At 38.8% G+C, this 27,484-nt stretch overlaps 1 protein-coding gene across 2 annotated transcripts; it reads right to left on the reverse strand.

The window, feature by feature from the left end:
• Window positions 1-11,027: 11,027 nt before the first annotated feature.
• Window positions 11,028-26,551, reverse strand: LOC127370405 (metal transporter CNNM3). 2 transcript variants are annotated; one of them, XM_051412413.1, is made up of 11 exons: window positions 25,813-26,550; window positions 25,189-25,523; window positions 24,914-25,090; window positions 22,346-22,503; window positions 22,009-22,152; window positions 21,237-21,395; window positions 20,376-20,545; window positions 19,070-19,166; window positions 17,994-18,124; window positions 17,070-17,196; window positions 11,028-15,374 (listed from the first exon to the last, which is right to left on the reverse strand). In XM_051412413.1, exons 1-11 carry the CDS (start codon window positions 26,512-26,514, stop codon window positions 15,322-15,324), a joined length of 2,253 nt encoding a protein of 750 aa, XP_051268373.1. In that variant the 5' UTR covers window positions 26,515-26,550; the 3' UTR covers window positions 11,028-15,321. The 2 variants fall into 2 exon arrangements, with proteins under 2 accessions (XP_051268373.1, XP_051268374.1); XM_051412414.1 differs by lacking the exon at window positions 11,028-15,374 and adding an exon at window positions 15,902-16,848 and having other exon boundaries at window positions 25,813-26,551.
• Between the last annotated feature and the right edge of the window lie 933 nt (window positions 26,552-27,484).

Below are 27,484 nucleotides of genomic sequence, written 5' to 3' on the forward strand. Positions count from 1 at the left end.
CTCCCTGGAGATCTCAACTAGAAAGTCAGACTGTTTTGCTTTGTGGATTGTTCCTGTGTACTTGCTGTGGATTTTACGACCCTGCTTGGTCAATAAACTGTCGAACTTTGCCAACACTGGTCTCAGTCTGTGCTGTTCTTGGGTCCAATCTCACGCCCATTACACTCAGTGAGTGAATGAATTCCTACCAGTACCCACTACCATGCTCAATATTCTCACGCTCATAATAAACCAAATTTCATGAAAATCGCTTCAGAATTAATCGAGAGAGACGATTTTATTATGAAGTCTGAATCTCTCAGCATTGTTAACAGGCGGATCTTGACTGCACCAATATGGCGGCGCAAACGCACGTCAAGTGGAGAACGCCGCATTACGTCCCTTTATCTACGGGTAAAACTATTATTCAGCCTGTCAATTAGCACATTTCGTTGTTTTTCACGTATTATATGCAGCATAAAGTGCATGCATATTATATAAAACAGTGTGAGTTGAGTTTATATCGTGTATTTTGTGTTTTTCTGTTCTCGTAGAGTGAATTTAAGAAGCTACAACAGACACGGTCAAGTTTAGCCTCATTTAGACTATAAAGGACTCAACAAAAGGAGGAAAAAGATTTTATGTTTTGGTTCTGTGTTACATGGTATTTTATTCTCCCTTAAATTGGTGATTCAAATTCTTAAATTGTGTACTAGTTAAGTGAACTAACTAGAAGAGTTGGGGGTGCTGAGAGAAAGTCCTACTAAATGCTAAAAGCATGACATCTATGGTTTTTTCATTTATTTGAAAGGGCAGGCTAACGTATAGTCTATTTAATAACGATTTAAAAACTTTCTAGCGGATAAAACAGATATAAAAACAAGGTTAAACCACTTTTCCTGCCATAAATACCAGTGTGAACATGTAAATCCCAGTAAAAAATGAGAAAGCCATCAGAAGTTTAAACATTTTTATTAATGAATGGTTTCATTATGCCAGATTTTAGGCAATGCCAATGCTGGAAGGTAGAACCAAACTCTTAAAATAGGCCTAACGAGGATAAAATGAGAAGAGAAATGAGACAATAAATAACTTAAAGGACCATAAGTTGAAAATTGTCTTCTAACTCAAAATAACTCCGAACCAAAGCAAGATAAAATTATGTTTTTGTGATTTGGGTTTTATTTCGGAAGGTTTCAAAGAATCTGAATACAAGTTTCTGTGTGTGTGTGTGTGAGGTGTAGTTTGTTCATATTCATAGTTTTCATGTCACATCCTTACAGGAACGCCCACTCGAAGGACAAACAAGGCTTTCTTCTGCTGCCCACCAACCAACTCTCTCCAGTGGTAGTAAAAAAAAGCATCAGGTCTATAAAGCTCAATATAGCTGATACGGATCAGTTAAAACATTCCTTGATTGGTGCCGACACTGATCTTTGAGATTGGTACGTCCCTAGTCTGTATTTTAGTGTGCTTTTAGAGAAGATTCTGCACAAGATGGACGTTAACATCTTCAACTGGAGCTCTGGCAGGGCTGTTATCAGTGGTTTATTACTGCAAGTGCCCAAAACTTGCAGTTTGTTCATGTATCTTTTGTTTTTTCCTCTTTTGAGAGGTGATTTAAATATTCATGGATAAGTCACATGCCTGTTTTACGGTTGTACGGCGTGTCCAGTGCCCTCCAGGGCTCTAGTGCCAGTCACGTGACTGAAAACTAACTGCTCCTCTGAACCTAAACTCTGAAACAAGAACTCTGTACAGTGTGTCTGCTGTAAACCTGAACCAGCTTAACACAATAGCATGATGTCTGTACTTCCACCCCATCCACAGCACTATCTGATTGGTTAAACGCTGTGGTTACACGCAGAGCCACGGTACGGGTAACAGCCGATCAGCAGTGAACGCTGTGCACGTATATACATATATAAACATATGCTTATAGGCATTCAAACGAAGTTAAGTGTTGGAGTTTGTATTATTCAAAATTTTGACGCCAATACTTTCCCTTTTACTGCAAATGAATATCAGCTCCAAATATCGGTTATCGGCCTCCTTGACTACTAATAATCGGTATTGGTATCGGCCCTGAAAAAAACATATCGGTCTGTCTCTAGTTCATACACACTGTTATTTATTCCTGCATTATTCCAATAAATGGAAATATTCCAGCCTCATTTTAGACACATTTCCAATATTGCAATGTAAAATTAGGTTTTTATTAGATAGATAGATACTTTATTTATCCCGAGGGAAATTCAAGTATCCAGTAGCATACAAAGTACAAAACATACATTAAACTAAAATATAAAACCCTAAGAATAAAAGAAGAAGAAGAATAAAATAAAGATAAAATAAAATAAAATTAACTTATAGCATATATATAATATGAAATTAACAGTAGCTACAGTAAACTAGAAAAACTAGTAAAATTAGAAAGGTTAGAGTTTGCACAAATTAATATTTTTATTATTTTAAAATGTAAAACAATCAGACAGTTTATCTGCTGCTTCTATTGGGTGAAACTACTCGCGTGAGTTTTATGGTTTGGTTTTTGGTGTCTGCCAGTAATATGTCATTTGACCCAGAAAAAAAAAAAACTTTCCCCCAGGTATCCAGCTGCCCTATAGACATTATTTAAATATTTCAGGGCACGTTGAGATACGTTTGTTGTGAATGCTGTTGCAAAAAAACAAAACACTGAACACGATAACGGTTTTGCAGAGTTGGGGAAATCCTCGAGGAGCCTGGGTTTGATAGCAAGAGTGAAGGGTTCAAAAGGCTGCTGTTATTAAAACAGTCGATCAGTTTCGATGTGGTGCAAGAACACAAAACACAACAAGAAAGACTGTAAACGTGCACAGCAGACGAGTGAATATGAGTAATATTCACTCTAATATTAAAGAGCATTGCTTTGGATTCAGCTCTAATTACTGAAACTATTCTTCCTGTCCAGATAAACACAGCCATCGTTACCCGATTCAGTTAAAACCAAAACTAAAAAAGAGTCCATTAAAATAGTTTCTTTATTATCTCTACCGGAGAGAGTCTAAATGCAAACATACTCACGCTCACTGTGGATAGGCTAACTTTTACTACTTAGAAGTAAACACAAACAGCTGAGGTGGATGAATGGATGGATGTCGATAGTTTTAAAGGTATTTTAAATACCAGCGTGTAACATTGAGGAGGTAAAATAAAAAAATATATAAATAGACGACAAATAGGAAGTGTGTGTGTGTGTGTGTGTGTGAGAGGATTGTGCCACCTTGGTCGGGGTGATAGGACAGAGATCAGTGGCTCGGGGTTAACCAGGGCAACAACTTCAGGTCTTGAGGTTGAAGATAACTGAAACCAGCGTTGGTAGTTTCAAGGATATGGTAGCTTCAAGGATATTTGTTTACAGGGTTGTATACCGGAATAAAGGTTTGCAGTTCCTTCATGCTGCTAAAAGATAATTCAAATATATGTGTTTCTTTATATAGCTACACACATACACCCAGAAAATATTAATGTAGTGCATCTTTTTAATGTAAACAGCAGCTACATTAGCAGTTAGTTAACAGCAGCTGATTGATTGATGGGTGAATGTCGTGATATTATTAGTTAGTTCGTGCTGACGTAAGCACGCTGTAACAGTTTGGGTCGGTGTTTCTTGGTTGAGCCAATGTTAACTTGGAGAGAGCGTCAGGCATAAACTCGTCGTTTATTTCTAACACATCGACCTTATCGAGCCCGGCTGCGATTTTATCACACATGAACAAAACATTTTTGTTAAATAGGGGAACTGAGGATCTGGTATCAAATTCTCTGGGAAGAGATTCGTCTCCCTGCTCTTCTCAATACTTCTGTATTTTATTTCTTTGAGTTTGGGAACCTTGTCTTGAACCCAGTCTCTTAGGAAAGTACAAACCCATTACAGCTTTAATCCCAACCCTCTGTGCTTTTTATAAACCACAAACATGATTGGGGGAGGGGGGGAATTACCATGTAATTTCCAACAATGAAGGTCACCAGACCACAAATATAAAGCAAACTGCAGGTATTTAAAATGGGGGATGTTTAATTTGTAACAGCTTGTATAAAATTAAATTGCAACATTAAATTACGCATGCAACCTTTTCTATTATAGCAGGAGATTAAATATATATAATATATATATAGACTTGTGAACTAGACAATAAACTGATGTGGTTTTCTGTTCTCATTTAATACGTCACTGATGCAGATGTTCCTGTGGCAGGAAGTGGAGCCAGTGGTCGACGCCATACATGAAAGTTGAGTTGTTGAATGCCCATGAAAGAGACTTTTAACAGCTTTGTTAAGACCGAGTTAGAGTCGCCACAATTAAACACTTAACAGTTTACAAATGCTTTAAAGTGATCGATAGGAAATCGTTAAAATCAGTGAAATAAGAAATCTTTACCCAAAAGAAAACTTCACTCTGAGAGGAGTGAGAGTGGTTTTGGTCACAAAATCAAAGAACTGTAAGGTACAGGTACAATAAAGCTTCAGAGCTTAGTAGGTGTTTTTCTGGTAGCTCTCGAGCTGTGAGGTCATAGGAAGTGACCCACTTTCACATTACAGTCATTTCACCCATCCAACTGTCACACGTATCACAAATGGGAAAAACAAATGTCACCTGCTGATAAAAGCATCTCTCAACATGAGGTCGTCTTTATTTTTAAACAGGTGTCAATTTCAGACCACAAATGTGTTACTATGAACCCCCCTCCGGATCCGCCCCTGATAGCAACACCTTTAATTAATTAAGGGTTAAATAATTATTTGTGGCTCCAACACTGGAACAACCAGGTCTTTATTCCCCAAACTTTATTCACTGAATTTCCAATCTACAAATAGGTAACAAGTTACATGTCGATTGTTAAATACAGCAGGTAAAATAAGTATTGAACACATCACCATTTTTCTCAGTAAATATATTTCTAATGATGCTATTGTCATGAATTTTTCAACAGATGTCGATAACAACCCATGCAATCCACACATGCAAAGAAACCAAAATAAATAGTTTCAGAAATTAAAGTTATGTGTAATAAAATGGAACGACACAGGGAAAAAGTATTGAACACGCTTACTGAAATTTATTTAATACTTGGTACAAAAGCCTTTGTTGGTAATGACAGCTTCAAGACGCCTCCTGTATGGAGAAACTAGTCGCATGCATTGCTCAGGTGTGATTTTGGCCCATTCTTCCGCACAAACAGTCTTCAAATCTTTAAGTTTCTGTGGGCCTCTTCTATGAACTCTGATCTTTAGTTCTTTCCATAGATTTTCTACTGGACTCAAGTCAGGTGATTGGCTGGGCCAGTCTAGCAGCTTTATTTTCTTTCTCTGAAACCAAGTGAGAGTTTCCTTTGCTGTGTGTTTGGGATCATTGTCTTGCTGAAATGTCCACCCTCGTTTCATCTTCATCATCCTGGTAGATGGCAGCATATTTTTTATCAAGAATGTCTCTGTACATTTTTCCATTCATCCTTCCTTCAATTATATGAAGTTTGCCAGTGCCGTATGCTGAAAACAGCCCCACACCGTGATGTTCCCACCTCCAAACTTCACTGTTGGTATGGTGTTTTTTTTAAATGTTTGCGCACTTTAACGCCCAACATGCTTTTTCTTCAGCAATGGAGTCTTGCGCGGTGAGTGTGCATACAGGCCATGGTGATTGAGTGCATTACTTATTGTTTTCTTTGAAACAATTGTACCTGCTAATTCCAGGTCTTCCTGAAGCTCTCCACAAGTGGTCCTTGGCTCTTGGACAACACTCCTGATAACTCCTTTCACTCCTCTGTCAGAAATCTTGCGAGGAGCACCTAGTTGTGGCCGGTTTATGGTGAAATGATGTTCTTTCCACTTCCGGATTATGGCCCCAACAGTTCTCACTGGAACATTCAGAAGTTTAGAAATCCTTCTGTAACCAATGCCATCAGTATGTTTTGCAACAATAATGTTGCAAAGGTCTTGAGAGAGCTCTTTGGTTTTACCCATCATGAGATGTTTCTTGTGTGACACCTTGGTGATGAGACACCTTTTTATAGGCCATCAGTTGGGACTGAACCAGCTGATATTAATTTGCACTGACAAGTGGCAGGATTGCTTTCTAATTACTGATAGATTTCAGCTGGTGTCTTGGTTTTCCATGCCTTTTTGCACCTGCCTTTCGTCACGTGTTCAATACTTTTTCCCTGTGTCATTTCACGTTATTACACATAACTTAATTTATTTATCTATGGTTTGATTTCTTTCTCTTGCATGGGTTGTTACCGACATCTGGTGAAAATTTCTTGTCAATAGCCCCTTTAGAAATATATTTACTGAGAATAATGGTGACGTGTTCAATACTTATTTTACCCGCTGTAGATATTAATCTGAAGACGACAAACAAGTAATAGATTATATACACACAGATATTGGGCAGGTGAGGCAGCATACAGTTGAAATACAACTGTTGTGCTTTTACAGAGTTTATAATGTTCATTGTTTTTGTGACAGTTGGAAATATATAAATTCTATTATATGTTTATTATTGAGGTCGTTGTTAGTGGCCTTTTTCCTTAAGGGAACCCTTAAAACTCATTTAATCACTGAGTAAACTGATTTAAGTGACATAGTTTATTGATATATATAGATATTTATATTTATATATTCATATTATATTCAATGAATAACTAACAGTAGAGAACAGCTGACAAACCGAACACTGAATGAGAGATTTTGATGAATTATGAGCAGATTATTTCCTGTGAATGTTGATCAGAGATGAGTTTTATATTTTTTAGGGAACTTTATTATATAATTTTCTGTCTGTATGGGATATTTTTTAAATCTTTTAACAATCACACAGACTTAATAGGCTTCTTTTTGGACATTAGTGTTTTCTCCTCCGTGACGCTCTGAGATTTGTTATCTCTTTGGTGCGTAGCTTCTGTTCAGGTCTTGTTTTTTAAAGGCTTTTGTCTTAACATTACAATTTCATTTAGTCTTCTTCACAGTAATGAACAAAATGCTGAGATATAGACCAACTGCATCAAAATCAAGAAGGTCACGCACTGTGAAGCTTTGGCTATTTTAAAAATCTAATGTGAGCGTCAAACAGACTTTGAGTTAACCAACAAATACCAGACTGATAAATCACTTAGAGAAATAAAGTAGTTGTAATTAAGGTCATTTCATGGTCATGCTTAATTTAGAGTTTACAGAAATTAAAAAAAAAAGGATCTGAGAACCACATTGTTCACAACAAAGTTGTCTAGTTGTCTGGTTCCTCTCCTGCAGCTGGTGGTTGTGCTCGCCGTCTCCAGTTGTTCTTCAGGGTTCATCAGCACAAAGACTGTCGTATAGTTTTCTAAACACTCACGAGGAGAGAAATAGTGAACAACAGAATCTGGATCCATATCTGATCAGCACTGCCTAGTTTGACAGTTTGATCTGAGTTTGGTGCGTTGAGCTGGACGGACTCACTGAGAATGAGCTGTCAATCACAAGGTGGCCCCGCCCTAAAGCATACCCTGCTTTATGGTCTGTTTTACTCTAAATGGGACCATCATTAAATGTCCAGCTCAGTTCTGGGATAAGAAAATGAACTGATATGTCACATATAGCTGCTTCCCTGACGGTGAGCGTGTGGTCATTTCCTGGCTGCGTTGTTGTCTCAAGCTACGTTCAACCACTAACGAGTGAATAAAGATGATGTAATTGTTTCCGCTGCTGACCTGGTTTGTAAAGATTGTACCGTCTCTTGTGTGTTTTTATGTATTTTAAAGGCCCATCTAGTGTCGGGCATTGCCAGTGACCTTAGACTATAAATGTTTATGCTACATACTTGTCCCTTTACGAATAATTAAATATTCAAAAGTAATAAAGTGAGCATGAAATTGTTGCCGGGCTCAAAGGTTCAGGCCTCGGGTAACAGAGAGTTATCAGTGTGTGGGTTTTGGTTGGTGTTGTGTTGTTTGTGAAACTATGTGAATGTGTCAGCGTGGCTAAAAGCGGCTGTAATACAGAGTGACTATTTCAGCAGCAGGAAACTAGAGTTGGTCCTCCACTACTGCTTTAAAGTGCCGTATCGGCGAGCACGAGTGGCACCGATCAGATATCAGGTCATTTATTAGCCCCAGAAGTGTCCCATTCCCCTTTTCTTTTTTTGTAGGATTGCAAAGTCACGTCCTGCCCTACTCTGACTCCGACGGGTTTAACCTGAGCTAAGACATACAACGATGATTGGAATCATACAGGGTTCTTAGTATTAACAGCAGATGGTAAAAACGAAGATGTTGTAAATGTTCGGGGCTCTCCAAACGTCTTCATCATTCTGAAACCACAAATGTTTTTACTGCTGCCACCTAAACAGAGGCAATAATGATCTGATGTTAATGATGAGTTTCATGTCGTTAAGTTAAGTTAGGGGTATAAACCGCATTACTAATATTGAAACATTACAGCAGAAAGATGTTTGCAGTCTGGTATAAAACATAGTTTCGGTCTCTATAGCTAATTTCCCCGTTCTGCAGGTGGGTGAATTTTTTATAAAACTCACCCATAATTCAACCTCTAGCATAATTCAGGGCGTGGTTGTTTAGACTATGGTTAGGCTGAGCTACGCATTTGTAGAAAACTGTTAAATCAACCAGAAATGTGCAATGATTCAGTGAGTTGAGGTGGAATAAATAACTATAACGGTGCTGGATGGTGAATAGAAAATATTCTGTTGCATGTAGTGTAGATATATAATCATAAAGTAACACTAGTGAATCAATCAAACTTTATTTGTACAGCATCTTTCAGACAGTTTAGTGCAGCTCAAAGTGATTCACAAGTGACTGATGCTAAGATAATAAGACAGAATGGAATAAAAATTAAATAAAGTACATTTAAAGATAGAATATAATGATAAAAATTACAATAAAATCAAAAATACAATACATTTTACAGGTATAACGACAGTATTTAATAAAAGTTATACCAAAAACGTATTAAAATAAATAGAAAAACAATAAGCTGGATAAAACACATATATATATATATCTTATATAGAGATAAAAGCATGCATTAGTTTCTCTGTGTCACTCAGAGAGAGAAATTGTTGCACTTCTGCAATAATAATATTAATCTTTGAATAATAAAAAGCATATTTAATGACTTCAGAGCTGAGGTCAGTCGAAGAACACACTCATGTAAGAGTACACTCGAAGACAGTGCTACCTGCCAGCAAGGATGTAAGAACAATGCAGTGTGTCCTTATCGGTTCCTGAGATTACCCAACAAGCACCTCTGCACAATGGTTGGCGTGGGAAGCACAGTGAGGTCTGTGCGACCCGAGGCACGTACACTTCAGAATAGTGAAATGAGGAACTGCTTGTGAACAATTAGTTAACCAAGAAAGGAGTTAGAAACAAAGCAAGACCGACTTTGTAACTGATGAATCGTCAATTAATATTCCCTCAAACCTTCATATTTATAGTGCGTGTGAGAATAATAAAATAAAAGTGTTGATTGCCTTGAAAGATGGATGAAACATGCACAGATATTACAGCAGGAGGAAACATGTGCAGCGTTATCAGTGTTTTGTACACGAAAGGTCAACTTCTCTGAAAGGGGTCGTGGTCGTGAACCGATGAGTCGCCATTATGATGTAGTTATTTCAGCATCACTTCGACCCGTTTATTGACGTTAAATTGCAGTAAAAACTGTTTATTTAAGGTTAAAACCACCGTTGTTCTGCAAATTAAAGGTTGAATAATTCCTTCGCCTTTTATAGTGAGGTTGTTTATGAAGTTCAGTTCAGTTTGTTACACATATAAACTGTTTATTTTAGTGTTTCCATTGTCAAAGTCAGTTGTCAGTAGGGGATGGTACCAATAGAGCCGCTCTATTCAGTCCCAGTTTTCCGTTACTCTTCTGTTGAGGTGTGTGAACCTCTCGTCACCCATCGTTTTGTGGAGAACCGTTGAGCCTCCAGTTTGGCATTACAGTCGTCGCCATGTTGGTTTTTTGAAGCCCGTCGAGGTAACGTACTGCGAGTTGAGCTGTTCAGTTTTAAACGCGTCCGTAGCGGGGAACAGTGGCGGCTCCTCTGGTCACACAGTCTCGTATTCCAGATAAACAGTAAAATATGTTTGTGAACAGATTTGAGGAGAGAAATAGTCAACAACAGAATCTGGATCCATATCTGATCAGCACTGATCATTTACTGACTGTGCATCATGCTGTATGGAAGAAGACCATAAACTGATGAGGAACCGTATAATAAATTATTAATTAATAATTAACCGAGCTGATAAATCAACTGAGTAGTCGGCTAATTTCTCGAGAAAACTCGATACTATCAGACTTCTATTTTTCCCGAGAAGTCATTCTTCCGACTTTGGTGTGTTCATGAGCAACTATATAATTTCTGCCACAAGGGCGTTTCTCACATCAGAACAATAACAAAAGACTAGTTCAATGAGGTGGTGAAGCAGCGTGGGATCATGGGAGTTGTTGTCTTCACCACCATTGGCGTCATTGCAGTCAGTTTCTCCCGGTTAGGATTCCTTCAGTGTTCATGGTTCAGGAGGTTTCTACCGGGAGCCCAATGATCCACAGAGGTCTCCTCCTCTCCAACACAAACAGACCCGCTGATTAAAACCACTAAACACACTGAATAAAGCAGTTCCACCTTAACAATCACTGCTTCTCCCACGCTGTTGGACAGACAAAGGACGTCCCGGAGGGGCTGCGAGCCGAGCTGCTGCTAACGTTAGCTCAGCTTGTTTCTCTGATAACTTAAGATCCAGACGTCCGATGACTAAAATCCTTCATCCGGTTCAAATCTAGAGTTAAAAAGCACCAAGATCTAAACAGTGGATGGTAACAATGTGGCTTCAGACTGGATCAACAGTCAATGTATGACAGCTTCTGGCAGACAACCACAACGCTGACGCAGGCACAAAGGGGATATGACGCCATCGACAGGCGACCGGTGAAACCTCAACTTAAAGTTTCAACATTGTTGGAAACATTTGGGATAATGTAAGAACACAACTCAAATACATGTTTATAGACATTTTATTATTATTATATTATTGCTTTACTTTGTGTTGGAACAGAAGAGACAAACAAAAACAGCACATTTAGAACAGGATTGAGTTTATTTCCTAAGAAACTTGATTATTGAAAGTGTTAAATGCAATGGACTCTCAATGTCCCCAAAACTGGAAGCATTCCCAAAAAAATTATAATAAAATAAGACTGAGAAGTTCTATACAAATGTAACCTGGACAGAAACCAAATAGTTCCACTACTCCGTGTTGTACCTGAAAACTGAGACCAATAATCTATAAACTACATCCTCGTATATCAACACACAGTTCTCCACATCATCATCGTCATCAACCCCCAGACATCTCTCTCAATCAGTACGAGTAGCACAAACAATGATTATCTTTTTACATTCTTCTGATACCCAAAGAAATTTAAAATCATTACAACAGAACAAACATATGAAGTAAAAAACAGCTGAACAATATGTACTCAGAATCACACAGATTTAAAGATTTCTCCTGGAATATGGAGTGATAACACTGAATGAATCAAAACAAAAAATAAAACACACAAATGGAATCAAAGAGACGAACGGCGCTAACGTAACACGGCCGGTGCAGAGAGGAAAAGTTCGGATTTCTTTTACGGTTTTTGTCGTATAAATACAAAACTCGCGTGCAAATACTGTTAATACGTGGAGAGAGTAATTACTCCTCTCTTCATACCGGCTGCGAGGAAACTCCCATCGGGCTGTGATTACGCTGTAAGAAAAGCGGGACAACTGAATTTTGGAGATATTTATAAATAATATTTATTTTAAATTTGTTAAACATTTGGTTTGTCCTTTCTGAGCTACCGTAGAAACTGTAGGTAAAAAGATTTAAACAATGACAGCGCTTCTTACTGTTGGACAGCGGTTTCTAAACTTTTTCTCATTTCCCTTTTCTATTATTTTGTAAACTAAGTGACATATTTTATGGATTGTATTCAAAACTTAACAATGAAAACCGAACAGTGAACTCAGAATCTGATCTAGATGAACTTTCATTTCTGCTCTTCCCTCCCACCTCCAGTAGCGGTTGTCATACCGACACCCCTCCGTGGTTGTGGTTATGGGTCAGATTGAGTTACGGTTGTTAGATGACTAGTTGGAGTTAGTGCCACTGTTGGTAAAGGTGAGGGGAACAACACAATATTGCAGATTATTCTAAACTCCAGACCAAAGTGGAGCCAGTATCTGACTCTGAGCATGTGTTGTTTGTCCCGTATGTTTTACAGTGTCGCACTATGAGGGAATCCCCTCGGGCGGGTATGGACACGAGGAAATTACTGCACACATCACTTTCTCAAAGTACATCTGGGCACGTGAGTATTTACCTCGGAGTGTTAGGGCCAGACTTTTTGGGGGGAATTACAGGAAAAAGTCGTAATATTGCGAGAACTCTTCCAGCTGCGTTAAAATGAGGAATGTTGAGCATCTTGTGAAGTTATACTTTGATATCGGTTTCACAAATGAGGAAATACTTAATCTTTTGGATCATCAGCATCAAATTATCATCAGTATCAGGACTTTGAAACAATTGTGCGAATGAATTTTACGACTTTATTCTCGTAATTTCCAAAATTTAATTTATTATTTATTTATTTTTCCTCTTAGTATGGCCCCAATACTCCGTCACATCGTAATGGAATAAATCCAAACCGTTTCCTTTTTTAAAAAAAACCCCAAAACACTGATTTTAGTTTTACAGCTCACGGAGAGAGTTGGCCTCGCAAACATCCCTCCTCATCGTTAATATATATTAATCTACAAACACACAGAAACACGTTTAGAGGCCGTTGCTGACATTTTCCCGCTTCTTTTACACTCATGCAACAATGACGGATGTTTTTAAAAGCTCATCGACATACAGACATGATGGGTAATGGAGTTCAGGTGGAGGCTGGATGCTCGTTTGCTGACATGTACTAGGGAAATATTGCTCTCTCACACACGCCACACACACACACACACACACACACAGAGTGAGATCATGTAATTTATTTTGACTCAGTCTCACATGCACCATCCTGCTGCCCCAAATACTCACTAACTGTGGATTTAATCCGCCGCTTAAAATAGTCCCCAACAAATGCACTGTTCCCTCTTTGTTTGATTAAAAACTGCAGATGATTTAGGAAATTACTGAACCTTTTTTAACCATGTAAATATATATTTGTAAGGTGTTTTTAAAGATTTATATCTTCAGTAGGAACCAATGGGCTTGGTATGTAAAGCTCATTTCTGTCAATGTGACGTAAAAGATTCTGTAAGTAATTATGAGAAACTTCCTCAAAATAATGACTTATTATCTCAAAATATTAAGAAAGTTTCTCAGTATTTTGACTTAGTATCTCAAAATACTGACTTTGTGATAGTAAGTCAGTATTTTGAGAACATTTCTCATTAAAATAATTTGCAGAAATCCTATTTTTTCTCGTCACATTGGCTGAAATGAGCCTCCATAGCTTGAAGCTGAGAGCAACAGACAGGAAGACGGACAGACATTTAATGGGATTTGTTTAAACAAAGTTGTAGAATATCTTCAACCTTAACTTTAAACTATCTGCGGATAAGAATACGCCACAGAGTAACAAATCATTGCTTCTTTTATTTGCTTAACTGATTAGCTGTTAAGTCCATAAAACGTAGGAATAAAGTAAAAGGCAGATATCGGCGTCTTCAAACGTCTCTTTTTGTCCGACAAACACAAAGTTATTCAGGTTACAGTCGTATAAAGCAGCAGATCCTGAAGCTGGAAAATGTGAATGTGAATTAGACTAATTGATTAAAGATCATTATGATTTTAGTTTGAGCCCAACTGCAGTGAGTAGTAATGCTGCATATAGTTTGACATTTTAAAATACTAGTGCTGATACCTGAGTTTTGATACCAAACTTACAACTAACACTATTTTTATTATTAAAGATAATTAGTTAGAGCTGATGGATGGATGAGTCTGATTATTATTTTCTTTTGTCTTATCTGAACTTTTAAAACTAAGAAATCAAAAGTTCTCAGATGTTAAATATTGTTTAAACACGAGCAGCTTTTACAAAAACATTTAAATCATAAAATAAAACAACTATATTATGAATCTGAGCAGATATTTGACAGGTTGACAGATAATGGAAACCAGAACCAGATTAATGAAGCTGATTCTGAGATACTGTTGAACGCAGCACCACCTGCAGGTGAAAGTTTGCTAAAAGGAATATAGGAGGCAAATGGCTTGTTTCTCTTACAGATACTGTTTGGCTAAAATACACAACTCTCCCGTCTTTACTCGCACGCAAACGTCAGCACTGTATATACGCTCAAACATGTTGGATTACAACCATTATTTTATTATTTTATTTCTATTTTGGTGTATAAAATGTCAGAAAATGGGGAAGAATTGCCACATATGACGTGTTCAGATGTCCTGTTTTGTCTGAAAAACCAATATATTCAGTTTATTATCACACAAGACAAAGAAAAGCAGCAAATACTCATAACTGCAAATCATTGATTATCAAAATAGTTATTTTTCTGACAATTGAATAATCATTCACTTTTTTACAACCACTCGTTCATCTTGAGCCTTTAATCCTTTTTTACTTTGGTTACGACCTGCGTCCCTTTCTAACTTGAATCTTTCATATTTTGGCGTTGGCGTTACGTGATGGCGTAAAAAATCTGGACGTACCTTTTACGGCTTGTAAAAAATAGCTTAACTCTGTCAACAGTGCACAAATTTAATGTGCAAACCTGCTTTTAACCAGCTTGTGTGTGTTTATTTTTTATCTTTAGTGTCTCAAACGGACGGATGCTTCAGTACAGACAGACAGACAGACAGACAGACAGACAGACAGACAGACAGACACGTAGCTTTGGCACCCAGACAGCAATAGTGAGGAATGACAATGCAGAGTTTAGTACGAAAGGCTAAACCTGGAAGAAAGGCACTGCCAAATTATAATAAAATGTGTGTATGTGTGTGTATATATATATATATATATATATATATATATATATACATACATACACACACACACACACACACACACACACATATATAGTCCAAAGTGTATAAAACAACATCAAATAATAATTTTAAAGGAATGAGGATGGAGATGAGAACATAACAGACAAATAAAATCACTCTCACTCCAGTCTTGTCCAATAACTACGTTCCAGCCATAGATGATCCGTCAATAAAAACAAACAAAAACTAATAATCTCTACTTGTTTTGGAGCAGGTCTGTAACAGCAGGACCGCACTACCCATGAGCCTCCTCTTCTGTGGAGCTCTCCTGGCTCCTACTACTGCCACCTGTGGAAACCCGACCAATGAGAGGAGAGCTGGGGTGAGTGAAGGGCAGGCGGGGACGTCACGCCGAGGTGAGTCAAACACAAACACACACACAGAGAGTGACGGAGGGAATAAAAACAGAGGAGGTGGCGCCGACCGCTGGCGTGGAAGACGACGCAAGAGAGACGAAGAAGGTTCTTTAGATCAAGAAGAAGTCGCTGTTGGTGCATAGAGAAACCAGAGGAAGAAAATCTCATTCAAAACCTCATTGACATTTTTACCAATTCTAACTAAACAGACTCTTTCTCAGCTCATGTTCAGATATTAATTACTCTAGTATTACTCGGGGTATCAGGTACTGATCAGACAGATTTCAGCATTTTTAAATGAATTTTATCGGCAGTCTGTTGAAGAAAATACCGATAATGGTACAATTGCTGAATATCGATCCGATAATCGGTTAGCAGGCTTTGGTAACTTAATGTTCCACAACTTTAGTTACTTTTCAGATTACAGTTCCTCCTACATGCTACCAAAACCTGCTCAGCACTGCGAGACTCAGAATCACTAAAAAAATATATTCAACTGAGACATTTCTTCTTTGCATATGCGAACTGTGCTAGCTGCTATTAGCTAGTTTGTCTCCTCGCTGGTTGTTCTGACACATTCACAATCATTACCGCTGTTTCTGTTAGCGTTTAACGGGCCGCTGATAAAATATAGACACTTAAATCATTCAATTAAAATCCTATAGTCGGCTATTGACCTAATCTAACAACTACTACCAGTCGACTAGTGAAATCTTTAGTCGGGGGCCTTTATGTAGCAAACTTTCTGTACCAAGTTTGGGAGAGAAGGCAGAATATTTAGTTTAAGCTGTATAATAATCTATAATCTGTAACTTTGTAATGAAATGAAATGTTTGATGACTGCAGCTGTATTTTTGGTGTCTTGTAAAACCCACGAGGGTTCGGCACTTTGTGTGCATGACGCGAAAATAAAAGAATTAGTTAAAATACTACTTTATCCACTATAACTGGAAACCAGAACGCTTCCGATACCAAAATACTCGCATCTAATAGTTCATTTTTCACTGATTGTGCTTCTTTCAGAGTCTCTCGTCACTTTTGCGTCTTCTTCCCGCCGTCTCTTATTTAAAAAGATGTTAAAAAGCGAAGAGCTGAATCAGATCTGACGTAGCCAACAGAGGAGATTTCAGGGGAGAGCAGAGAGGAGGGACGCCACAGGATGAAGAAACACACACATTTACACTAACACACACACATCCTGATTCAAGAGATCTGTCTCATGAACATAAACCCACAGGGACCACTGATCTCACAGGGTAAAGGGTACAAACAGTCAGTGTGTGTGAGAGACTGTGTGCGGTCTGCTGTCATGCCACAGGCAGCCTGCGTCTCATCGACCTCATGCACTACAAAGTACTAACAGTAGTTCTCAATGGTATCAAAGAATGAAAAGTTTACAGGGAACTCTGGACGGGCCAGAGGAGAGAGGAGACGTGGAGGCACGCGAGGAGGGAAAAGAAAGAGAAAGAGAGAAAATTATTTTAGTTCAGCTGAAGGCAAAAACAGGAAAGCACAGTGTAGAAACACTACAAAGTAAAGTTAGTAAAGAATCCAAAGCAGAGTTTTAGTGCGAAGGGGGGGGGGGGGGCAGACCCTGGAAGTCAAACAGCGCCGGGAGCAAAGCTACCTTGTGTGGTGTTTCTCTCGTTCAGCAGCTTGGTCTGGCTGTTGGGCAGGATCTTGATCTCAGGAGGATCTGGACTCTGGCCGACCCGCGACGCCATGAGAGCGTTCAGATACTGCAGACGTGTCACCTGAGATTCAATCAGCACATTACTGAAGTTCAAGTGTTAGCAGATAAATGTAAGTTCTCATAGAGCCGTCAGTGTTTTATTATTATATTAATATAACTGCTGTAGACGTTAAAGGTTGAGCTCATTTTAAATACTTTATAATCTACAACAACGTGTCGTATCCTGTAAGATCGTCGTATGTTTGTCCTCTGAGAACCACGTAAATCAGCCGGTTTTCAGCTCTGTGACGATGCGTCTTACAGCTCATCCAAGAGGGTTTTTAAACACATTATTCAGCTTAAGAAGTTGGAGAAAAAGCTAAATGGAATATAATGTTCATAGGTATGTTTTCATTATGTTGTTTGTCTGTTCTGGGCTACTGTAGAAACATTGCGGACTCCGCCACCAGAAGAGGACGCGCTTCCTCTGTAGATAAAAACGTCTTATTCTAAGGTAACGAAAACACAATAGTCCTTATGTTCAGGTGATTATAAACTAATGAAAACATACCTATTAATATTATATTTCTGACAATAGATCCTCCTCAGTGTGACACTCTGGACCTTTAAGTATCTGAGTAAATATACTTAGTTACATTCCACCACTGCTGATATAACACATCCTCACAGACGTTATAGTCGGACAAATTTAATCTGACACAACCTGAGACAGCCCTAAAATCACACAGTGTATGACACACACACACACACACACACACACACTCACACACACACTCACTGACACACACTCACTGACACACACACACACACACACACACACACACACTCTCACACACACACACTCTCACACACACTCACCCGTATGAGCTGCAGGTCAGTGAGAGCTCGGACGGTGTAGTCGGGACAATAGCTGGACGGGCTCGTAGCTTCTGCTGACTCAAAGGGATCCCTGGGGGAGTGACGCTGGGTCGACACTGGAGACTGGTGCACTGCAAACACACACACACACACAGAGAGACACACACACACACACACACACACACACACACACACACACACACTCTCTGAGTCAGCACAATATCTGCAGCCGCGGTCTTTTTATAGCCACGTGCCGACTCATATCTACCTCAGTTCTGTAAACATGGTGGAAAACTGCATCAGAATTCGGTAGAAAATCTTTCTTTTGTTTGGTTCATGTTGTAACTGCACGATGATGAAAGTTCACTCAGCGTGTATTATTTAATATTATACAAAACATTAACGCTGCGTCACATTTACAGCAGCGGCTCCAAACCTTTTCCTATCACTGACTAGGGTGGCCACTTCCTTCACATCAAAAAGGAGGACACTTTGCATACACGGGGGCACGCAAGCAAATATTTGTTTGGTGTGATCCGGTTTTAAATGTTAATGTTTTTCCACCAGATTACATAAAGGTGCATACACATACCACATAGCTAATAATAAATATACAAGATACAGCTCATGACAACGCGCCCTTCCAATTCAGATTACATAGGTCTAATAAACATCATACATACATACTATCACTGACTCAACTGCAGACCTCTGAATAAGTGACACTGCAGTTCACTTCCTGTCAATATTGCTTTAGAGATCCATTTTCTTTATATTTTTAGGATCTTTTTATACAATTATCTGTCTGTTTGATGTATTTATTTATTTATTAACGATCATACAGACTTAATAGTCTTCTTTCAGTGTTTTCTTCTCCCTGACTCTTGTTCTATTAACTCTCTGATTGTTATTTACGTTCCTATTGCAGGACGGTGAGATATCGGTCTACTGTGTGTATTTGTAAAGTTCTGTGAAGCTTTGGCGACCGCTAGTGGGGACCCCGACCCCCAGGTTGGGAACCACCGAGTTACATCCCCAATGTGAAGCAGTCGTGTTCCTGTTGTTCCTGATCTCACCTGAAGATGGCAGCGTCAGAGCGGAGACGCCGTAGTACGTAAACGCCCCGTTCTCAAACTTCAGCCCCTCTTTGCCGATCTCCACCTCCACGCGACCCTAAAGGACAAACAGTGTCGTTCTTTACTTCAAATAGCTTCTGTTCAATAAAGACGATGTAAAACTGCTACAGATTCTTCATTAAAACTTTATTCACCCACAATATTTATCCTCATTCTGCAGTTCTTGTAGTTATTGACGTTTTATATAAAGGCAGATTTTATTTTAATCTCTTTTTGTTTGTTCTTTATATTTAAAGCCATTAAAATGTCTAGAAACACTAGACCTGTCGTTGAGTTGTGTACAGCTGAATTAAATGAACCACATGAGCATATTTCTGAAACTGGAAGTTGATCCGTTGTAGTTTCTGATCTTCTGTGGTTGAAACCAGTCAAACAAACCTGGAGTTTATAAAGTTCTGCAGAAAAAGACTTGTTTTTGGGAAATGAGACCATATTTATTGTCTAAAAGGAGAAATGATCTTATCAAGCACATTTTGCATTAGAGTAGTAATCTGGTTGCAACACTGGTTGCAAATATTCCAGCAGAGGAACAAGATTATAGTACTTATTTTCAGAATAAGAGCACTCGCACAACTTCTCAGTTTAACAGAAAGTCGTCTGGTCCCAGTGTTGGAAACGAAGCAGCTTAGTTTTTTTATTTATTGTTTTAATAAAAAATACTGAACATAATGTTTCGGATGCAAAAGTCACTGATTTTTATTCAGCTGTTTGAAAGAAATTGTGTCTTATTGTAAGATTGTATTTACTAATTATTCATATCAAATTTAAGATACAGGTACAAATCTTCTTAAATTCAACTCAAAGTGACCAAAATACTTATTTTGAGTTTTCATTGTTTGTAATAAACACAGATTGATGAGATTTTTGACATTTATTTGTAGTTTTAAGGCTCATTACAATATTTCAGTAGATTTTTACACTAGTTTTACTCAATTTACACCATTAATAACCAATAAAATGTGAATAAATTACAGATTCTAGAAGGGCTGTTATTGCAGTGAAACAGTTCCTTTTACATTTATTTATTTCGAAGATGAATAAAAAAATAACTTATTGTATCAAGGTCTCTTTAACTTTCATCAGGTTTATTTTAAGTCCTTTTTAAATGTAATTAAAGACTTATTTTACGTCCACGCTGCTTAAAAACTACAAAAGATTTGAAGCACAATCAGTTTTGTAGTCATTAGAGAAAGATCAGTACAGAAAGAAAACCTCTGCCCCCCCCCCTCGGTGCAGCAGCCCCTACCTGCAGCAGCAGGATGAAATAATCCACCGGGTGGTTCCGGGTGTACAGGTAGTGACCCGCGCTCAGCCGGTTGTTTGGGTCGAAGTGCACTTCCTGGTTCACGCTGGGGTGACGGAGCAGGTGGAACAGGACCTTCTCGGACACGCGTCCCGGGCTGAAGTGCTCCACCTCTGCAGGGGTTAAAGGTCACAGAGACACAGTTACACGTTAACTCTCTGTCTGATGTCACACAGACTGTCGACCTCTAATAAAACTCTGATAACAGTGATAATACATCAGCTCCTCCAGGGTTTCACAGGACTTACTTTGGGATTGTTGCAGATTAAAATGTCTGATTTCTGTATTTTTAGGCCTTTTTATTGTTTTTGGTTGTATAATTTGTAGAATTAAAATCAAACCTAACTTATAAAGCTCTAGATGTTTGTAGGAAAAATCCTTACAATCCTGAATCAATTCACAACTTCACACAAAAAATTATGAGATTAAAAAATTGAAATTATGACATAAAAAGTCAAAATTATGAGATAAAGAGTAAAAATGATGAAATAAAAAGGTGAAAATGATAAGACACAAAGTCAAAACTATGAGATAAGAAGTCCTAATTATGAGATTGAGTAAAAATTATGACACAAAAACTAAATTATGAGATAAGAAGTGAAATTTATGAGATAAAGTTAATTCACGGGGGTTGAATTTGCATTAACTGTTGTGATCACAACATCGCAGCTTCCTGGAGGGTCTGATAAACAACAGTAACACAATAAGTACATGTGTGGTGTTAAACTGTGACTGATTTCAACCACACACACACACACACACACACACACACACACACACACACACACACACACACACACACACCTCTGGACAGGAAGCGGTGCGTTGCCAGCAGGAGCTGCGGCGACGTTCGGATCTTGGGTTCTCCTTCGGGAGGCTTGAAGAGCGAGAACTCCTCGTGGACGCTGCGAGGCTCCAGAGGAATCTCCAGCTGAGCGAGAGGACGCTTCACCTTCCGGTCCACTGCGGAGATCAGGACACTTATAAACACGGGAACTTACGGACGCCGTCGGACTCAACCTGGATATAAAGACTTTCTGTAGAGAGCGCACCAGCTGGAAATGTGTGTCTGATATTTTCACTTCATTCAGCTGGAAGTCGACGGGTTCTCTAAGTTAAAGGGTTAATTATGGAAGCTCAAATCTGCCAGTAAAATAAAACAATAAGATCGAAACAGCCGTAATAATAAAAAATGTTCATGTTAACTCAAAATTATAATGTAAAAAGTCAGAATTATGATATTATGAGATTTAAAAAATATATATATATTTATGAGATTAGGTCAAAACTAATGGATTAAAAGTCATAATTATGAGATAAAAAGTAATAATTATCAGATTGAGTTAAAATTATGAGAGAAAAGGTAAAAAAAATCAAATAAAAAGAATTAAGAGATAAAAAGGTGAAATTATTAAATAAAACATCAAAATCATGATACAAAATGTCATAATTCTAATATATAAAGTGATAATCACGATATAAAAAGTCCTAATAATGAAATTAAAAGTCAAAATTAAGAGATAAAAATTATATTTATGACATTACGTCAAAATCAGAAGTAAGAAGTAATAATTACAGTAGCCATCAGACTCGTCCAGGATCTCCGATTTGATGATCTCCTCGATGACGTCCTCTAACGTGACCAATCCCAGCACCTCGTAGAAAGGGTCTCCCTCCCCCTCGTTGTTCACCTTCTGGACGATGGCCATGTGAGAGTTTCCTGACGGAGCGAGGAGAAAGGTCAGAGGTCAAACTCTTCACTAAAGGGTCAGAACTCTTCAAACTGTGACTGATTCAGCGTTATGTGAACAGACATAAAACACGTTTTTAAAAGTCATAATGATGAAATAAAAAGTGTAAATGATCTATTATTGTCTATTATCTATGTGTGTGCTTTGCGAATGTGAGCGCACCTTTCTTGAACTCCTCCAGCATGGCGTCCAGTTTGGTGTCGTTGAAGACGTAGTGCAGCGGGTGGTTGTAGAACTTGGTGATGGTCGTCATCGGGGTGCAGTCGTCGGGGTCCACCAGAGCCAAGTCCTTCACATACAGGATCTCCACAATGTTGGACCTGGAGAGTCAAACGCATGTTAATGAGAGAGAAACCTAATTAATACGCTGTTTGTTGGTCGTGGTTGTAGGTACTTTTATAATTAAAGTTAAGCCTTGATTCAAACATAGTAATGTTAAGTCAAAATTACGGGTAAAAAAGTAACAATTTTGGGTTAAAAGTCATAATTATGAGTAAAAAGTTACAGTTATTGGATAAAAAGTCATAATTAGGAGTAAAAAAGTCACAGTTATGGGATAAAAAGTCACAATTATGGGATAAAAATCACAGTTATTGGATAAAAAGTCATAATTATTGGATAAAAAGTCACAATTATGAGTAAAAAAGTCACAATTATTAGATAAAAGTTACAGTTATTGGATAAAAGGTCATAATTATGAATTAAAAAGTCACAATTATGGGTTAAAAGTTACAGTTATTGGATAAAAAGTCAAAATTACGAGTAAAAAAGTAACAATTTTGGGTTAAAAGTCATAATTATGAGTAAAAAGTTACAGTTATTGGATAAAAAGTCATAATTAGGAGTAAAAAAGTCACAATTATGGGATAAAAAGTCACAATTATGGGATAAAAATCACAGTTATTGGATAAAAAGTCATAATTATTGGATAAAAAGTCACAATTATGAGTAAAAAAGTCACAATTATTAGATAAAAGTTACAGTTATTGGATAAAAGGTCATAATTATGAATTAAAAAGTCACAATTTTGGGTTAAAAGTTACAGTTATTGGATAAAAAGTCATAATTATGAGTAAAAAAGTCACAATTATGGGATAAAAATCACAGTTATTGGATAAAAAGTCATAATTATTGGATAAAAAGTCACAATTATGGGTTAAAAGTTACAGTTATTGGATAAAAAGTCATAATTATGAGTTAAAAAAGTCACAATTATGAGATAAGAAGTATAAGAGATAAAAGTACATACTGGCACACACACATACTTTATGTATCTCTCTGTTATTGTAGCTCACTGAACCAACAACAAGAGAAATGTGAGGAGGTTTAAACAGTAACAGGATCTTTCTCTGTGATCATTATATAAAGTTTAAACAGTGAACTGCTCGCTGTGAAACATTAATGTTCTTCTGGTTAAAGCTGCCGGAGGTCGGATGAGTTAAAGGCGCCGTTATGGAAACTCGTTTCTGCCCTAAAATAAAATAAATGTTTGTGTTAAAGCAAAATAATGAGATAAAAAGTTGAAATTATTATGGAGGCATGAAACCGATAAAATAACCTGAAGTGTTAGAAAGATGGATGATTGATGATCTGGACTTTATTCCACTTTATTGTGTACATTTTTCATATTCTATATTTTTTATTTTATCATACAACACTACGATCCCTCTAACGGGATCAATAAAGGAACTTATTTATCTCAACAAACAGTTCTGATCCTTCAAACGCTCATTTCTGTTTTAGAGTTCATAAAAAACTTGACAAACATAATAAAAGTCGAAATTCTGAAATAAAAAGTTAAAATAATGAGATTACCACTCAAATTATGAGTTAAAAATTCAAAATTCTGAGATAAAAGGTCAAAATTATTAAATAAAACCTAAAAATTCTGGGATAAAAAGTTAAAATAATGAGATTACCACTCAAATTATGAGTTAAAAATTCAAAATTCTGAGATAAAAGGTCAAAATTATTAAATAAAACCTAAAAATTCTGGGATAAAAAGTTAAAATAATGAGATTACCACTCAAATTATGAGTTAAAAATTCAAAATTCTGAGATAAAAGGTCAAAATTATTAAATAAAACCTAAAAATTCTGGGATAAAAAGTTAAAATAATGAGATTACCACTCAAATTCTGAGATAAAAAGTCAAAAGTATTAAATAAAACCACAAAATTCTGGGATAAAAAGTTAAAATAATGAGGTTAAAACTCAAATTATGAGTTAAAAATTCAAAATTCTGAGATAAAAGGTCAAAATTATTAAATAAAACCTAAAAATTCTGGGATAAAAAGTTAAAATAATGAGATTACCACTCAAATTGATAAAAAGTAAAGTATTAAATAAAACCTCAAAATTCTGGGATAAAAAGTTAAAATAATGAGGTTAAAGGTCAAATTATGAGTTAAAAATTCAAAATTCTGAGATAAAAGGCAAAATTATTAAATAAAACCAAAAATTCTGGGATAAAAAGTTAAAATAATGAGATTACCACTCAAATTTGGTAATCAAAATTCTGAGATAAAAAGTCAAAAGTATTAAATAAAACCACAAAATTCTGGGATAAAAAGCAAAAATAATGAGATTAAAACTCAAATTATGAGTTAAAAAGTCAAAATTCTGAGATAAAAAGACCTGAAAAAAATGTCTCCCTGTCTGTCTGTCTGTGTCTGTCTGTCTCTCTCCCTGTCTGTCTGTCTCCCTCCCTGTCTGTCTGTCTGTCTGTTACCTCTCCTCCTCGTAGATGGGCACTCGGGTGTAGCCGCTCTGCATGATCTCAGACATGGTGGAGAAGTCGAGGAGGACGGAGCTCTGCAGCATGAAGCAGTCCTTCAGCGGGGTCAGGATGTCCTCCACCGTCTTACTGCGCAGCATCCCGCGGCTGAACTCCTCCTTCACGAACTCGCTGCGAGGACAGGAAGCGGGTCAGCACCACATCATCATCACCAACATCAGCATCACCATCACCAACATCAGCACCATCGCCATGGTAACCGTGGTTACCTGTATGGGTCGTTGACGCTGGTGCGGATCATCTCCATCGCCCTCTCCCGTATCCCGCAGGTGCTGACGTCCCTCCTCAGAGCCAGGTCCAGGATCAGCCCCACGGGGCAGGACAGGGGGAAGGTGAGCACGATGCTCACCTGGGCCAGCCAGGTGAGAGCCGGCGCCAGCTGGAACCCGTAGCCGGAGCACAGGATGTGGGGGGCGAGCTCGGCGAGGAAGAAGACCAGGAAGCCGCTGGCGAAGACCGCGGACACGATGGAGCCCAGGGCCCGGTACAGGAGCACGCCCAGCGCCGAGTGACCCAGGGCGCACAGGAACAGCAGGGAGCACGTCTGGGGACGGACAGGAGGTCCAATCAGCACCGAGCTACATGCTTATACACAGCGCCACCTACTGGACCGACTGCGTCTGACGTTCCTGCTGCAGCTTTAATGATAAACGTTTATCCAGAGATTCTTTCTATTATCTTTAATAATAACATATAGATCCTGTAAGTGGGCCCCCCGGTACCAGAGTCTGGACCCCCTTCTAGAGCCCCGCAATGTGTCCTTCCGCCCCTGCGCACAAAGTAGAACTCTTACAGGTAATAATGAGTTTAATAAAAGCAGTTTCCGGACTCACCAGGAAGTTCCCCCTCCTCCTGATGGGCTCCAGGCGCTTGGCGGCCCGCTTCTCCTCCTCGGAACCGCAGCTGTGGAGGACGTACAGCTCCACGGGGTCCAGCCACAGCAGGCTCAGGTTCACGGTCCTCAGCGTCCCGCAGACCAGGAGCAGCACCACAATCAGGACGGCCAGACCCCACGGCGGGATGTAGTCTGCGGGCGGTGCGGGGTCCGGGTCGACCCGCAGTCTGTCCGGGCCCACCGACGCCCAGCTGCCTCCGCTCAGCACGCACAGGTGGTGGAAGGTCGCTCCCGCAGAGATGCTCCTCTGCCGGACCTCCACCGGTACCAACCCGCTGTACTCCTCATCCAGGACTAACTCACCCGTCACCTGGAAAGCGGACTCGTGACGGTTGGACTCCTCCCCGCACGGGTCGGGCGCATCCCCGACCGCCCCGGCGGCCCCTCCAGCCGCCCCAGCGAACGCCACCCACGGCCAGCTTCCATTCAGATCCGTCCGGGTCCCAAAGAAGAGCCGCAGCTCGAACGAGGCTCCTTCTGGCGCCGAGAGGATCCGATCCTTCATGCACACCGGACCCGCCGGGTCCTCCAGTCGCAGCCCGAGAACCGGCGGAGCCTCCCGGCCGCAGGCGCCGAACCTGAACCCGCAGAACAACAATATCATCAACAGGAACCGTAGACCTGCCAGGCTGGCCACCATATTGGAATTGGTCAGCCTGGGCTCTGCGCGAGGTCATGTGACTGCCCATTCCCCCCGCCCCTCTCTCCCTACACGCAGCGGCCCCGCCCACCAGGAGGGAAGAGCCAGCCAATCAGAGCGAAGCCCTGCAACTGAACTGCGTGGCGCCCATTTTGGATCCTCTCACACACACACACACACACACACACACACACAGCTGGGGTTTCCGGACATTCTGGGTCCGTTAAACGATATTAAACTTCACATTTACATAAAACTTATTAAAAATAGAGCCGGGAAGCTTAAAAAAACAATTTTATAATAATATATATTTTAGTTTTGAACACATAAATTGGCCTGATGAGGGTGCCATTTTGAGCCCCCCCCAACTGTGTGCTCACAGCCAATAAAACAGCAGAAAACAACCAGCAGCTCACACCCATCTTTGTTAGATTTCATAACAACAATCATTCATCACTCCTCTGTTAGACACACTCACTCCATTAATGAATCATTTAATAAACAACAGTTACAGGAACAAACACCTTCTTTTTTTTTTTTAAAGTCTCTTTTAAATGTGCACATGTGACTGGATCACATATATCACTATTTGAACTCAAAAACATTATTGTGACACATTCTTAAAGCATTGGATAGAAATATGTAAAGTTAGCATTAGAAATCAACACATTGTTTTATTGTTGTTATTATTCTTAGTATAAAATGTGTCCATAACAGACAATAAAATATGTGTCAATCTCCATTAATATGTTAATTTGATCCCAGACTGCAGTAGAACATTTTGGTTTGGGGCATCAGAGCATTAAAATAATTATTTTTAGGTTAATTATTTCACGACTTTCTTCCAGAGGGGATCTGAAATCTGGCCTCCTCGTTACCTTTACCTCGTCCCCTCTGCACTGTCTCTCAGAGGCTGTAGCAGACTCCGTTTTAAAGCTAGAGGTAAGATAGTGGTATCATTTGAAACTAG

The sequence above is a fragment of the Dicentrarchus labrax genome, unplaced genomic scaffold (genome assembly GCF_905237075.1).
Source record: "Dicentrarchus labrax unplaced genomic scaffold, dlabrax2021, whole genome shotgun sequence".
Lineage (NCBI taxonomy): Eukaryota > Metazoa > Chordata > Actinopteri > Moronidae > Dicentrarchus > Dicentrarchus labrax.

Coding starts and splice junctions, on each gene's coding strand:
- LOC127370405 (XM_051412413.1), bottom strand. CDS start 26,514: ATGGTGGCCAGCCTGGCAGGTCTACGGTTCCTGTTGATGATATTGTTG. Junction 22,504..24,913: donor CCCATCTACGAGGAGGAGAG/GTAACAGACAGA, acceptor TTGACTCTCCAG/GTCCAACATTGTGGAGATCC. Junction 18,125..19,069: donor TCTGACGCTGCCATCTTCAG/GTGAGATCAGGA, acceptor GTGTGTTTGCAG/TGCACCAGTCTCCAGTGTCG.